The sequence below is a fragment of the Erpetoichthys calabaricus genome, chromosome 17 (genome assembly GCF_900747795.2).
Source record: "Erpetoichthys calabaricus chromosome 17, fErpCal1.3, whole genome shotgun sequence".
NCBI lineage: Eukaryota > Metazoa > Chordata > Cladistia > Polypteriformes > Polypteridae > Erpetoichthys > Erpetoichthys calabaricus.
The window spans coordinates 9403775-9420072 of NC_041410.2; the positions used below are offsets into that span (position 1 = coordinate 9403775).

Here is a 16298-nt window from a genome sequence, read left to right on the forward strand (position 1 = left end):
AAAAATATTAATGCATGGAATAGTTTATCAGGGAAAAAGCAAGTCTACCCTTGGTCTCAGAAGCTGGTATTGCCCCCTTTAGCAGAAATGACTTCTTGTAGGTGTTTTGCATAACTGCCCCTGCTACAGTCCTGCCTAGGGTTGCCACCCGTCCTTTAAAATACGGAATCGTCCCGTATTTGAGAATGAAATTGCGCGTCCCGTTTTGAATCAATACGGGACGGGATTTGTCCCGTATTTTTTTTATCACTTTTTTTAAAGCAGCGTCTTATGCAAATCATCCCACACGCATTTTATGAAGATGCCTCCTTTCCTACTTTTGATTGGGTAATACTTGATGTCATCGTTAGTTTGATTGGTCTTTTTAACTGTCTAGTGAGGAGGGCGGGTCTTTTAAGTAGAGTCTGCAAAGTGTTGGCACTGAGATGTGGCACCCGCTGCAGTATGTGTTCCTTATTTTTTTGTATTAAAAGTGGTAACCCTAGTCCTGCCATATGTATTTTTGACACCGACTCTTTCAGTTGCAAGTTGGTTGTACATTTTCTTGCATGTCCTGCCCCTTTCAAACCCCCAAACCCAACAACATTTCAATGGGATTCAAATCTGGACTTTGACTAGGCCGGTCCATAATCCTCCATTTCTTCTTTCAGAGTCATTCCTTGGTGGATTTCCTAGTGTACTTTGGATCATTTTCGTAACTGAATGATGTCAGATGATGACACTGAGCTATCGATATTTCACTTTTTGTAAATGGCTTTGTCCTTGCAAGTTGTATTTCAATTTACTGCTACTGTTAGATTAAAAGAAATAAAATTAACCTACTCATTTTCACGATCAGCTGTTCATTTTCTAAAACAAAATCATCCATCTTTCGTTGTGTCTTGCTTCAAAAAGTTTTTGCATGACACCTGAGATTCATTTTTCTTGTTGTTTCTTTACCTACTCAAATTTCACAGACAGACAGAGCTTCTCGCGGTTGCACAGGGCCATACCCAAGTCCGGGTTTAGGGAGGCACGACCTGAGTGGGCCTCAATTATAGCATATTATTGTTGTCACTTTTTGTACACATTTAAATAGCAAAACTGAAAGGCAAATGCTTTTAGGTATTACCTGCTTAAAAAGTAAAAACATTTTTGAATAGTCTGTGTCAATCGATACTTAATACTTGTTGTACTACAGCTGTTGATATACAGCAGCTGTCATTCAGTTCACTATGTGCAACAAGATATACGGTAGCCCTTATGGTTTTGTGCACAAGCAACACTGAAAAAATGAACTAACGGGGATGTTTACTTTATTTCTCTTCTTCTTCTTTCAGCTGCTCCTGTTAGGGGTTGCCACAGCGGATCATCTTTTTCCATATCTTCCTGTCCTCTTCATCTTGCTCTGTTACATCCATCGCCTGCATGTCCTCTCTCACCACATCCATAAACCTTCTCTTAGGCTCTAAATGAACTAAAATATATATTAAAATAATAATGTTTGTTGAAATTACGTAGCTTTTTCTAGTTATATTGATGTGATTTTCTTAGCTGTCACATTAACACAATTAAATTAGATAGATAGATAGATAGATAGATAGATAGATAGATAGATAGATAGATAGATAGATAGATAGATAGATAGATAGATAGATAGATAGATAGATACTTTATTAATCCCAAAGGTAAATTCACATTCTTCAGCAGCAGCATACTGATACAATAAATAATATTAAATTAAAGAATGATAATAATGCAGGTGAAAAACAGACAATAACTTTGTATAATGTTAAATGTTAACATTTACCCCCCCGGGTGGAATTAAAAAGTTGCATAGTTTGGGGGAGGAACGATCTCCTCAATCTGTCAGTGGAGCAGGATGGTGACAGTAGTCTGTCGCTGAAGCTGCTCTTCTGTCTGGAGATGATCCTATTTAGTGGATGCAGTGGATTCTCCATAATTGATAGGAGTCTGCTCAGCGCCCTTCGCTCTGCCACAGATGTTAAACTGTCCAGCTCCATGCCAACAATAGAGCTTGCCTTCCTCACCAGTTTGTCCAGATGTGAGGCGTCTTTCCTCTTAATGCTGCCTCTCCAGCACACCACCGCGTAGAAGAGGGCGCTCGCCACAACTGTCTGATAGAACATCTGCAGCATCTTATTACAGATGTTGAAGGACGCCAGCCTTCTAAGGTAGTATAACCGGCTCTGTCCTTTCTTGCACAGCGCATCAGTATTGGCAGTCCAGTCTAATTTATCATCCAGCTGCACTCCCAGATATTTATAGGTCTGTACCTTCTGCACACAGTCACCTTTGATGATCACGGGGTCTATTATGCTGAAACAAAACCATTAAACTATTTTCTTTTAACATAAGCATAATCAACCTCAGGGATTGTTGCCTTTAATCACCTATTTTATGTTAATCTTGATGTTGAGTTAAACTTTTTAATTCTAAAATTCTGAATTGTGGTGGCACAGTGGTAGTGCTGCTGCCTCACAGTAAGGAGACCTGGGTTCACTTCCCGGGTCCTCCCTGCGTGGAGTTTGCATGTTCTCCCCGTGTCTGCATGGGTTTCCTCCCACAGTCCAAAGACATGTAGGTTAGGTGCATTGGCGATTCTAAATTGTCCCGGGTGTGTATGTGCGTGCCCCACGGTGGGCTGGCGCCCTGCCTGGGGTTTGTTTCCTGCTCTGTGTTGGCTGGTATTGGCTCCAGCAGACCCCCATGACCCTGTAGTTAGGATATGGCGGATTGGATGGATGGATGAATGAATTCTCAGTTCCCATTTTTCTATACAGGGTTAAGTTGATTTATTGTAAATAAACAAATTTTCTATAAGTGGCTGTCCTATATTGGCATAAGGATCCACCCTGTTGTTGCATTGTGGTCCAAGGCATCTCCACACCTTTGTACAATTGCAAAGAAAGTTAAATTTTGGTAGTTTTTTTAATGAATGCTGTGGGTTTTGTGTGATTGTGGAGGATGCTGATTTACGGCATTTATTTTGATACACGGGAAGTTTGTTGCCCACCCTACATCAGAAAAGCATCTTTGCCACCTATACAACTGAATTATTAGCATAAACAAATTTCTTATTTATCACCTTGAACATGAACTGGAAAAAGACAGTTTTAAAAAAGTACAATGAAACAAGTATAATAGACAACCTAAATAGGCTATAGCTAAATAACTCGGTAATGTGAAATTTTTATAAAAAAAAAAAAAATATCAAAACCTTGTTTAAATATTGTTTTATTGCTGAGTCATGTTGTTTTATGTAATACCAGTAACGGCGCACTGCATGATTACACTTGACTTGAGCATTCCTAGTCTTCATCCTCTTTCTCTGTACGTTTACCATTCGTTTGCTCAAAGGTCGATGCACTTGCTGCTTCTTGAGCAGCTCTTCTTTTCTCCACCCTAGCAGCCCACTTCTTCTTTTCTGTCGTTGGCATCTTTTCACGTTAAAACTAAGTCAGTGTTTATGTGGCAATTATTTAGTATATTTTTCCTTAATTTTTCACTTAAGCTGGCACTTAAGTCTTCAATCTGCCTCAAGAATGATTTAAGATATGAAGAGGTAGGTGAAGTGACAGCGAAGGTGGTAGGGATGAGAAAGGTGCCTGCCCTGCTGGCTGCTGCCGAGAGTTGATTCTACAATAAAATAAAATAAAAATAAAAAGAGGAATAACTTTGGAGGTCAAGCATCACCCTGAAAGTGGATAGCAGATGTCACATAGTATATGTGTACCAAATTTCAGGTCAATAGTTCAAAGGGTTTGTGAGCTACAGGTGATTTAAAATCCTGGGCAGACAAACAGACAGCCATGGTAGCGTATTATAAGATAATTAATTTAACAGACCATTAAAAATGCATTAGGGTGGCACGGTGGTACAGTGGTAGCATTGTTGCTTTGCAGTAAGGAGTCCGGGGTTCACATCCTGGGTCCTTTGCATTTTCTCCCTGTGTCTGTATGGGTTTCCTCTGGGTATTCATGGGCATGCAGGTTAGGTGAATTGGTGATCCTAAATTGCCCCATTGGGGTGGATGTGTGTGTGTGTGTTTGCTCTGCAATAGACTGGCGTCCATTCCAAGGTTTGTTCCTGCCTTGTGCCCTATGCTAGCTGGGATAGGCTCCAGCAGACCCCCATGACCCTGTTCAAGACAAAGTGGGTGAGAAAATGACTGACTGACTGACTAAAAAATGCATTTGTTTTATATACAAATATGTTGTTTCAGCATAGTAATGAAGTATATTGAGCATAATTTAAAAATCTTTGTTTAAAAAAGCATTTTATTATGTGAAACTGATGTACATTTGTTGTTTAAACTAGCACACCATTTTTCAGTGAAATCGGGTACGGAATGTCAACAATAAAAATGAATAACATATATATTTAAAAATACATATTTACAGGCACAGTCCTTTTTCACACTCCAGCTTATAATTAGATGCAAAAATAGTTATGCATTAGGAAATATCGCGGTGCCCAGAAATCCTCCATGCCTATGTCTCAATTTGAGGTGAATCGGGCACTGGCCATACCTGGACAGAAGTGCACCACACGATCACTCAAATTACCAAACGCACGTACAGCCTGGCGGTTCCAAGTCAACGATCAACTTTAACGGCGCAACTCCTCAGCGTCCCCGGATGATATATGAACAGGTTGCACGCACACGCTAGTTCAACGTATGGAACACCTAATGATTTATAAAGTAAGAATTTCATGCGCACGTACAAACTAAAAAGCCCTAATTTTAATGTTCGCGGGCTCACCGTCTGTGATAAAGCGAAGCGACAAGTTCCCTGCCTCAGCTTTTCTAATGATATTCCGTGGTGGCTGCGTTGCCATGGTGACTCAGGGCCGGAAGTGCCGCTGCGCGCTGACGTATGCGGAAGGCGCCGGCCGCTACATGGCCCTGTCTCCCTCCCTCAGTCCGGGGGCTAGTAGTGTAGAGAAGATGGCAGAAGACCGCGGTTTTGGAGAGCCGGAGCGGCCGCAAAAAGACTGCTGTGGTGGCGGAGCTGCTTCATCCCCCAGGCCCACGGACGAATTAGTCAGCTCGGTGTCGCTTTACCGCCGGCGGCCCCGGATACTGCACGGCACTGTGCTGCCCTTCGTCGCCGTGCTCTACCCGGCCTGGCTCTATTTGTGGTTGGCCGTATATGGAGCAGCAGAATATCCAGAGGCCGGCCTTATCTCCTTCGCGGTCATCGGCATCGCGCACGTCCTCACTGCGCTGTCGGGTCACTGGTCTGTGGACGCGCACTGCTGGCTCACCTGCTCCAAGGTACCGACCGGGTTTGCTTGGGGGGGAGAGGTGGATGTGATTGCTTGTGTATTTCGGGCATTGAGGGGCATGGAGTTTAAATTGAAACATGCTGAATGCTTACTGGCAGTTGCTGTCGCCTCGGAATACTTTGTGTCCACGCTGTGCTTGCAGGTGAACTGGAAGTGTTTTAGCTACGTTCGTGCGAGTCGTGAAACTACAAGTCCCAAAACACACTTCAAGTCCAAAAAGTGCAAACTTTTCCGGTACCCTGCGCTGAATCACGTGGCAGCTGTATCGGCAAATGGGCACTGAACATATGGCAGCAGATGATGATGAGGAGTAGGATACTTCTGATGTGATGATAAGGGGCAGTGTGAACCAGCTACTGGCACTTCATTGAGCACTGGAACCAGTCTGGTCAGGAAGTCCATAATGGGGAGCAAACGAATCAGTCAAGCTGACGCGTGAAGCTCTCTCACATGGAGTCTTCATCTGGCAGCATTACCGTTACTGATCGGTTTTCATCATTTATCCTTTAGAGAACATTAATTCCACGAGTCATTTTTTATAAGCTCACAACAGCATGAAGACAATAAAATAGCCATAGATGAATTGGGATGATGATGTGGTCGGTGGTTGTCCTGTCTTTACCACTGTATACTGTAATTCATATTTGGAACCGTAACATAAAATAACAAAACTAATCCATTTCTGGGTGCCTAACAAGGCAGCATCAGATGCAAAGTAGGAGACAACCATGGGCAATGTGCCAGTGTATAACAAGGCCCACCCACATATGGCCAGTTTAGAATCGCCAGGTAACCTCACCTGCACATATCTGGGATGCAGCAGGAGAAACCCCATGTAAACAGATAGAGTTTGTGCTGAACCTTCACAGACACCTCACGGAAGTGAGTTTCAAACCCCTTCTGTTGCACTCTGTGGAATTTTAATGTATTGTGGTTATTTACTGTATGTATTTTTAGTATTGACTCAATAATATTAAAGTGGCTGGCTGTGTTAAACAATTTGGAAAATGTACATGTGGCATAACATTCAGGTGTGTTCAGTGACTAGTTTAACTGAAATTAAGTTGGAGCATTTCCCACTTCATCCAGGAGTCAGTGATGACATATTGGTAAGTATTTTTGTAGCAATGAGTCATACTGAAATGTAACCGCAACAATAGATTTCAATTGCATTTATTAGTAGACTACATTACATACTTGATTTTAAATGAGATTTACATATTCAAAAATGACAGCAGTAACAGGTGTTAATAGATAGACTATGTTAAATGTGTGCTTTTCAATGATCTTTACAATGGAGTTAAAAATGGAGCCAGAATAGGCTTGTGGTGGCTCAACAGCTTTTATACGCAGAAGATTCCAATTGAAGTGATATAAAAATGGCTTCAATTGATGTGTGTCAGTGGTGCAGGGATAGTACCTGATAATTACCAAATAAAAAATATCTGAATACAAAATGCCTAATACTAAAATCACTATGAATATTACTGTATGAAAGGAGAAAAGCAACTGAAATAAGTTCCCCATCTGACTATTACTATTAGTTTAAGCCCCATAATTCATTAAAATTTTATAAATAACTAAGAACATGGAAAGGAACTGATTTGTTGTATAAGAGGAATTGCCAAAGGTGACAATTATGTTAAAGATTTTGACTCCAGTCTGAAGACGAATGGAAGGAAAATCGGCTCTGACAGAAGGCAATCCCAGTTTAGTCTGTTGTATTTTATACAGCTGAGTAGCAACTCTCTCAGCACATTTTAACTGTAGTTCTGTCCTTGGCCTCTTCATGCCCCGTAGTAACTGTATACAATGGCGCTGTCCTTGTTGCGTGCCCAGTCTTCTGCCTGCAGATCAAGTGCAGCTCCCTTTCTAAACCTATCCAAGTATGTTTATATCACTTATGGGAGCTACAACTTTCTTCCATCCATCCATTATCCAACCTGCTATATCCTAACTACAGGGTCATGGGGGTCTGCTGGAGCCAATAATAGCCAACACAGGGCGCAAGGCAGGAAACAAACCCCGGGCAGGCCGCCAGCCCACCGCAGGGCGTGCACACACCACACACACAATTTAGAATCGCCAGTGCACCTAACCTGCATGTCTTTGGACTGTGGGAGGAAACAAGAGTACCTGGAGGAAAGACACGGGGAGAACACGCAAACTCCACGCAGGGAGGACCCGGGAAGCGAAACCAGGTCTCCTAACTGCGAGGCATACAACTTTCTTGTGTAATTAATTTGTTCATACATAGTGTAGCTGCAGGTTGATAACATCTGTTCTTTACATTACTAACCTGCAGATATTACATCAAGTTCAATCAATCCAGTCTTGCACTGTTTATCTTTCTATAATTGCTTTCTTCCATTCATTTCCAGAGCAGTGACTTTTTTGTACTATTACAAATTTCTTTGTAGAATAAATGTGCCAAATTTCAACAAAATTGGCCCTCAGGTGGCCTAGTTGTTTCTTGCAGAAAGACAGAGACAGACGTGGCTATGTAATAGGTGTTTCTCGCATTATATGCAAACATACCTAAAAATGCAAATGGCTGGTTCCATAATATTCTCCCCTCGTTTCACCAGTTCTTGTTGAAGATCCCGTTTTAGAAGTCTAGACTGGCTTAGTATCAGCCATTTTTAGCTGACAAGTTTTTTCATGCCCTTGTTCATGTTTCTTTCTGTTACTTGGGATCTGTAGCTGAGCAGCGCATTTCCAGCCTCTGGTACCTACTCATCTTTGAATTTAAGTGTGGGCTTTGAGTGGACCATTTTGGAATATTGTGTATTATTGTTTTTGTATTTGATACTTGTTCGCCTGGACCATATGTTTTTTATTTACTGAGGCACTGGTTTACCTCCAGGATGTTTTCTGCAATTGTGTTTTATTTATTTTTTTAATGAGGTAACCACTGTGTGTCATATGCTTGGGCTCAGCATACTGTAGGGTGTAGATAGCATTTTATCTAAAGATATTCTTTCTCTGCGGTGGGTTGGCATCCTGCCCAGGATTGGTTCCTGCCTTGTGCCCTGTGTTGGCTGGGATTGGCTCCAGCAGACCCCCGTGACCCTGTGTTCGGATTCAGCGGGTTGGAAAATGGATGGATGGATATTCTTTCTAGTCGGACCATAGAATCTTCTTACACTTCTTTCTCCCAAGTGCCTTTTGACAAATTTTAGTTAATATTTGTTGTGCTTTTCCTTATAATTTTAAGAGTGGGTGGTGCAATAACATAGTTGTTTGTGCTGATACCTCACAGATCTAATATTGTTGGTTCCAATCAGGCATCTGGTCGTTGTCTATGAAGTGATTTACGTTTTTCCACTATAGATATTTCTCCACCATCTCAAAGATATGAATGTTTGATTGCTGATTTGAAATTGGAAGCATGTGTGTGTGGGTGGGCCCCATGATGGGCTGGTTTTCTGGTGCCACGGTTTGTTCCTGCATAGTACCTGATGCTTCCAGGATAAGTTGTGTCTGAGTTAGATAGATACCTGTAAACCCCCGATTCTCAAAAGAATCGCAAATCCAAGAATGGCAATCACTTTCTGTTCCTTCCGATCTTTGGAGGGATGAAAATCATGGAGGGTGGGAGCATCCTGGGAAAGTTTTCATTTAATTAAATAAATATATTTGTACTAAAGCTGTTTCTTTTTGGAGCCGTGACTCCTTTGGTTCTGGTGTTTCAGAAGCGCATTGTAGGCGCCTTCGTTCATTGTCTTTATCCATGCGGTCTCATTTTTGTTTTTCTACAGCTCTGTCGTTAGCTAGAAGTCGTTAGGAATCATAATTGAACTTACTTTTAACACTGAATTACCTTAATGTGATTCAAATAAGCCACACTGACAGCTGCCACACTGAGTGCTGGCACAGTGGATTAGAGCACACTGACTGCTGGCACTGTGGAGTGGAGTAGCTGCTGGCACTTTGGAGTGGAGAACACTGACTGGTGGCACTTTGGAGTGGAGAACACTGACTGGTGGCACTGTGGAGTGGAGAACACTGACTGGTGGCACTGTGGAGTGGAGAACACTGACTGGTGGCACTGTGGAGTGGAGTAGCTGCTGGCACTGTGGAGTGGTGAATACTAACTGCTGGCACTGTGGAGTAGCTGACTGCTGGGCTTTACCTCAAGTTTAGTTTACAGGTTGTGTTGTGTTGTTTGGGTGCCACCTACTGACTCTGGGAAGCCGCTGGGTCTGACTCTGGGCTGCTGTGCGGGTGCGGTTTCGGCGCCACTTAGTTCCCTGATGGTGACGGCAGCAGATTCGCGTGCTGAAGTGACCATGGCGGCGGATCCGGGCTTGGAGATCTACATTACTAAACGAAGGTTGTATATGAGGTGCTGTGCGCGTTTGTGTTCAGCCGGCGGTTGTATTGTGCATGGCCTCTGGCATCTGTGCATATATACAACCTGGCGTGCACGCTTTACCTCAAGTTTAGTTTACAGATACAGATAAATAAGAGCAGTCATAGCAACTGCGCAGACACACAGACTGACACTTATTCTTTTATTAAAATTGATATAGATAGATAGATAGATAGATACTTTATTAATCCCAATGGGAAATTCACATTCTTCAGCAGCAGCATACTGATACAATAAATAATATTAAATTAAAGAATGATAATAATGCAGGTGAAAAAAAACAGACAATAACTATGTATAATGTTAAATGTTAACGTTTACCCCCCCGGATGGAATTAAAGAGTCTCATAGTGTGGTGGAGGAACGATCTCCTCAGTCTGTCAGTGGTGCAGGACAGTGACAGCAGTCTGTCGCTGAAGCTGCTCTTCTGTCTGGAGATGATACTATTAAGTGGATGCAGTGGATTCTCCATAATTGATAGGAGCCTGCTGAGTGCCCTTCGCTCTGCCACAGATGTTAAACTGTCCAGCTCCATGCCAACAATAGAGCTTGCCTTCCTCACCAGTTTGTCCAGACGTGAGGCATCTTTCCTCTTAATGCTGTCTCCCCAGCACACCACTGCGTAGAAGAGGGCGCTCGCCACAACTGTCTGATAGAACATCTGCAGCATCTTATTGCAGATGTTGAAGGACGCCAGCCTTCTAAGGTAGTATAACCGGCTCTGTCCTTTCTTGCACAGCGCATCAGTATTGGCAGTCCAGTCTAATTTATCATCCAGCTGCACTCCCAGATAGTTATAGGTCTGCACCATCTGCACACAGTCACCTTTGATGATCACTGGGTCTATGAGGGGTCTGGGCCTCCTAAAATCCACCACCAGCTCTTTGGTTTTGCTGGTGTTCAGGTGTAGGTGGTTTGAGTCGCACCATTTAACAAAATCATTGATTAGGTCCCTATACTTCTCCTCCAGCCCATTCCTGATGCAGCCCACGATAGCAGTGTCATCAGCGAACTTTTGCACGTGGCAGGACTCCGAGTTGTATTGGAAGTCCGATGTATATAGGCTGAACAGGACCGGAGAAAGTACAGTCCCTTGTGGCGCTCCTGTGTTGCTGACCACAATGTCAGACGTGCAGTTCCCAAGACGCACATACTGAGGTCTGTCTTTAAGATAGTCCACGATCCATGCCATTAGGTATGAATCTAATCCCATCTCTGTCAGCTTGTCCCTAAGGAGCAGAGGTTGGATTGTGTTGAAGGCGCTAGAGAAGTCTAGAAACATAATTCTTACAGCACCACTGCCTCTGTCCAAGTGGGAGAGGGATCGGTGTAGCATATAGATGATGGCATCCTCCGCTCCCACCTTCACCTGATATGCAAACTGCAGAGGGTCAAGGGCGTGTTGAACCTGTGGCCTAAGGTGGTGAAGCAGCAGCCTCTCCATGGTCTTCTTCACATGTGATGTCAGAGCAACAGGCCGAAAGTCATTCAGCTCACTAGGACGTGATACCTTTGGGACTGGGGTGATACAAGATGTTTTCCAAAGCGTCGGGACTCTCCCCTGTTCCAGGCTCAGGTTGAAGATGCGCTGTAGAGGACCCCCCAGCTCCGATGCACAGACCTTCAGCAGTTGTGGCGATACTCCATCTGGATATTGTCATTGCTGTAAAGGAGCCCCAGTGGCGTTTCATGACACGCTTCTGTTGAATAATTTGTTGTCTGGAAGTCCTCAGTGTTAGTATGTCAGAGAGAGAGAGAGAGAGAGGAAGTGCGACATTGTTTATAATGGCACTCAGCTTTGCTTTCCTCCTTACCTTTGCTACTACCTCCAGTGGGTCGATAGAGCATCCCATATCTGGCAATGTTATATTACTTTGTTTCTACACTTTTTCACTATATCTAGAATGTTGGAAGCACCTGCATATATGTTGCATGAGTAGTATCGCAGATCATAGCCATGGAATCCTTTTTTCCTTTTGTTAAAATTCAGTTTTTGGGTATGGCGTTACATAAAACCTGATCCATAAATAACTTTTCCTTGTGTAATCAGAAGTCATTTTCTTGGTGTGTTCGTTTTGACACACAGTTTCCGATGTGTTGTCAGTAAAATGTTGAGAAAAGGTCCTTCAAGGGATTTCTGTAGTGCATCTGTTGGTCACTTTATGGCATTGTAAGACAAAAATGTATTTTCTAAGGTCTTGTCCTGTAATGGAAAGTGACTAAAAGATGCACTATGTGGTAGGCTCTATTTTAAATTGTCTTTGATCACATCAAGTCTTACTAAGACTAAGTCCAATACATGCACCAAGATAGCTCTTACTGTAAAGTGTTACAACTTTGGCTTCATCTTCTTTTGCAAATTAAACCTTATATTAGTCTGGCTGAAGCAGGCCTATAGTAATCTTGGTTCAGATCCTGTCTTGGCAGCATCTGATGCAAGGCAGAAATTAACAGTGGATGTGGTGACAGGCCATCGCAAGGCATAGGCACTCATGGTTTCATTCAAGGTCAGTCTAGAGCAGAGGTTGGCAGTGTTGGTCCTGGAGATCCACAGTGGCTGCAGGTTTTTGTTCCAACACACCTTCTTAATGAGAAGTCATTTATTGCTGATGAAGTACTTATTGCTTAAGTGACATTTTAATGCTTCATTTTAGTGGTCTTCCTTGTTAAGGGTCCCCAACCTTAATTGCTTATGTCAATCTTAAACAGCTGCATTCACTGTTTTAATAGCTCCTTATTAGCAATAAGATGTAAATGACAAAGCAGCCAGCAGTTCTCCATCTAACTTGTTTCCATTTACATCTCTGTGTGTTCATCATGCACTGTTTTATTTAATAAAACACTTAATAGAAAAATGTGACAGACTGAAAGTTATCCGTTTAAGGCTTCAAATCATTTGGATGATATCTTTGGAAAGGAAAAAGTCTACAATATATGAACCTTGCATTTCAGACTAACAAGCCATAAAATTAAATAAGGTCTGAGATTGGCAAGGATTGGTTTCTAATTAAGCAGTTGGGTTGGAATGAAAACCTGTAGCCACTGTGGCTCTCCAGGGGCCTCATGTATAACGCCATGCGTAGAACAAGCAATATGCTGCTAAAGAGTTTATATATGTTCATTTGCAAAGAGGGCATGATGTAGGGTCACTGCCAAAAGCCTGTGCAGGGGACGTGTTTTGCAGATGTTTACAGTTGGTCTAGTTGCTTTGCTCAGGTCTTTCTTTTGCTCCTTCTTGTAATACAAAACCATAATAGCATACAGTATACCGAGTATGGCCACACAATTGTTTTTCTATAGTGGCAGTAAGAGTTGTACCCTACACAGCACGGGCACTGCATGATCCGTCATCCTTTTAGCTTTTTTATTCTATTTTTTAAAATACTTTGAACATGCTATTTCTTTTCTGTTGCCAAATAAATATGTATGTATTATTGCTATTTTTTGAGAAATGTAAAACTTTCCTGGCCAGTAATTATTATCATTACATCTCGCCTGAAGAAGGGGCCTGAGTTGCCTTGAAAGCTTACACATTGTAATCTTATTAGCTAGCCAATAAAAGGTGCCTTTTTGCTTGACTTCTCATTACTGGCCAGCAATGACGTTTTTTTTTTTTTTTGTGGTTACTAGAAATACCTGCTGAGATAGAGCATCATCTACTTTAAACATATCTGGAGATAAACAAGCATCTGTTTTACTACTCTGCTTTGCAAATGTGAAAATAAATATATATAATTTATTTATTTATTTTGGAAAATTTGAGCACTGTGCTTTGAAGTTAGTTTTTGTTCTTTGCAGGCTACACACATTATTTCTAAAAAGGTTTTATTTTTGCTTTCCAGGAGCCAAACCCTCAAAAGGCCACGCTAGCTAAAGTGGTTCCAACTCCTAATAATGGATCTGCTGAGCTGGTTGTTCTTCAGAGAGATATGGTGAGATCTTCATTCATATTTTGTTTTTCCATTTTGGCATTTCTTAAAAGTTTTCGTTGTAGTCCTTCGCATCTACAGAAAAAAAAAAATGGTACTGTATTTTAAAGCACCTTATAATTACATAAAAAATAAGAACTTGTAACCAAAACATAAACTTGCAAGTGTTGTCCTGGTGGGCTGCTGGATTTTTCTTATAATTGAACATACATGTTAATTACACTGTGCTGATTAGCAGCTATTTTGATCTCTTCTTTATTAAAATTCCTCAGCCATATGGCTCCTTTGATTTTATTTACTTTATTTTATTCACCCATGAACTTACTGTGTTTAGCTTTGAGGCTGTTCATCTACGTCAATGGAACAAATTATTTTCTGTAATGGAATTTTTATTGAATGATGCAAATTCAAAAAGTGAAATGAATAAAACTCTGCATCAAAAAGTATAGTCAAGAGACACCCCAGTACTATAAGAAGTGTGGTTTAGTGGGTCCACAGCTCATGTCAAAAAGGCCACCTTTTAAATAAATAATCACCACCTTCACAGCTTAGAGAGGGGGCTTGGTAGTGAGTCCTGAAGCGGTTCCCAGGGAATTCGTGATGCGGGCGGTCCTCGCTTAAGTGCACAGGTGAGGAGTTGTCTGCATCCGTAATTGTTGCCGGGAGCCGCTGATTGCCACACCTGATCCACGTCCCCATAATGTATAATAGAAGCGCAAGGCAGATAGAAGGGAAGACAAGAAAAGAACGTGAATGAAGGTTAAGGGTGAGGAAGGCGGCAGGAAGCAGAACGGAGAAAGCCGGTGAGAGCGAGCGTTCACAGTCTTGCGGATGTAAGCAGGCAGCTGGGAGAGACGAGCCCTAGCAGGTGTATGGCCAACACCCAGGGCCGATTGTAGTGGTCATACCTGCTGAGTATTTGTTGGGAGAAGTTTGGCTCGCCGCAGCAGGAGTCAGTGACCTGGGAAGTGGAAGCCCCAGCGTGAGCATCCTGGTCGCTGGGGAGCCCAAGTCTCGGTCTAGTGAGAGCTGAATGGAGCTAGGGACCAAAAAGCTTCTAGACCAGTCAAGTGAAGAAGGTCAGCTGCAGGTAGGGTGGCTCCCCTGGTGCATAGCCTGGATGGGAGAAGCAGGGGAGTCACCAGTAGAAGAATGCACCTAGCTTTCTGTTAAAAAGGACATTGTTTTAACCTCATGTTTTAAAAGGATTTATTTATTGGATTTTTAACCTCCACGTTTTTCCCCAGCTTTTATTGGATTACTTATTTGACTGACTGCACTATTTATTTGAAGACTTGATTTTGCTGATTTTAATAAAAGCACTTTGCACTTTTTGCACCATCCCCTTGCTTTATTGTTGTGCCTCACTGCCTAGCTTATCGGTCACATTACTGACGGTGTCAGGTTCAGAGCTCCCAGAAGCTGGATGGGAGCATGGAGTGGAACCCACATCATCACTAGGAGATGCAACAGACCGAGAACAGGAGACTTCTTGCTGGAACTAACGATTAAAAATCCACAGAGCAAAGTGTGAAAGGGTTAAGGATGATCACCGACCATCCAGTTTCCAACCAACCGCAGCTTAATATTGAAAGTGGATTACCCATTACTTAATGATACATAAAGTTTGCAAGAACTATATCGTAGAAAAGAGACTTCAATAGAGTAGAGGAAACTGGTAGAGTCCTTGCAAGAGACCAGTGTCACCCTGCCCATAATACTGCTCAAAGAGAAAAGCAGAGAAGAACAGAGAGAGATCCAAGTTGATGGAGCCTTGGGGTGAGAGAGGAATATTGGTGGAGAGGATTCAGGCAGGAAAGCCAGAAATGGGAAATGAATTCTACATAAAAACAAGCATATCTGACATTTTCTAAGGCCGCATATAAATATTTTATATGAGCATAATTTCAGTGTCAAGGAAGAAAATAAAAATTAATAAGTGATATAGAACATTTAAGTAGTAGTTCATTATTTAGTTTTAGCTCAGATTATTATCTGAGGGAAATTCTGTAATAATTATACTGAGAAATGTTACAGTGTCTCTTGTTCATAAGACTCCATACATTCAGGTTAAATCAGAAAAGTGAACAACATTTTGCTCTGCAATTTAGAGCACTGATCAGGCCAGAAAAAATTTGTATGTCCTGCCTGACCCAAGACGGTAACATTGCTTAATGTGGTAGACTGACTCAGCAGGAGTACAGTATCCTTCATAGGCCAAATTATCAAAAGACACCTTATGAAATACACAACTATAATTGAAAGAAGTTGAAAGACAAGATAAATCAATACCTGGTAAATTACAAGCAATCAAACTTTAAGGAGTCTAGATGAGTGTATGTGTTACGCGTGGTCTGTGTCTGAACACTGCAATTGATATTTTGAACTTGTAATCAGTTGTAATGTGAGCAGGAAGGCCATCAAAACATGACCTACCGTAATCCAATCGAGAAATGATTAAGGCACAATATTTCTATATCAGAAAAGTGATTTGTGACAGTGTATTACAGGTGATAGAAAGATGTCATAGCTTCTGTAGAAATATGATTTGGCATTTGAACACATCTCTAAGGCTGGTGACAGAAAGCAATTGTAGAAGTTCACAGGAGTAGAAACCCAGCAAGAAGCAGCCACGTTTTTCCAGTTGAGCAGGAGATTGCTATAGGAAATCATCAGGCATCCATGCACTTGATTTAACTTTG

At 41.9% G+C, this 16298-nt stretch overlaps 1 protein-coding gene across 1 annotated transcript in view; it reads left to right on the forward strand.

Moving 5' to 3' along the window:
• The first annotated feature begins 4861 nt into the window (after nt 1–4861).
• The window catches only part of atp13a1 (ATPase 13A1), a 68434-nt gene continuing 56997 nt past the window's right edge, over nt 4862–16298 (forward strand). The window contains exons 1-2 of the mRNA XM_028823929.2: nt 4862–5281; nt 13510–13599. Of these exons, the coding sequence (XP_028679762.2) occupies nt 4904–5281; nt 13510–13599 (468 nt within the window). The 5' untranslated portion in view covers nt 4862–4903. The remainder of the gene's footprint in view (nt 5282–13509; nt 13600–16298) is intronic.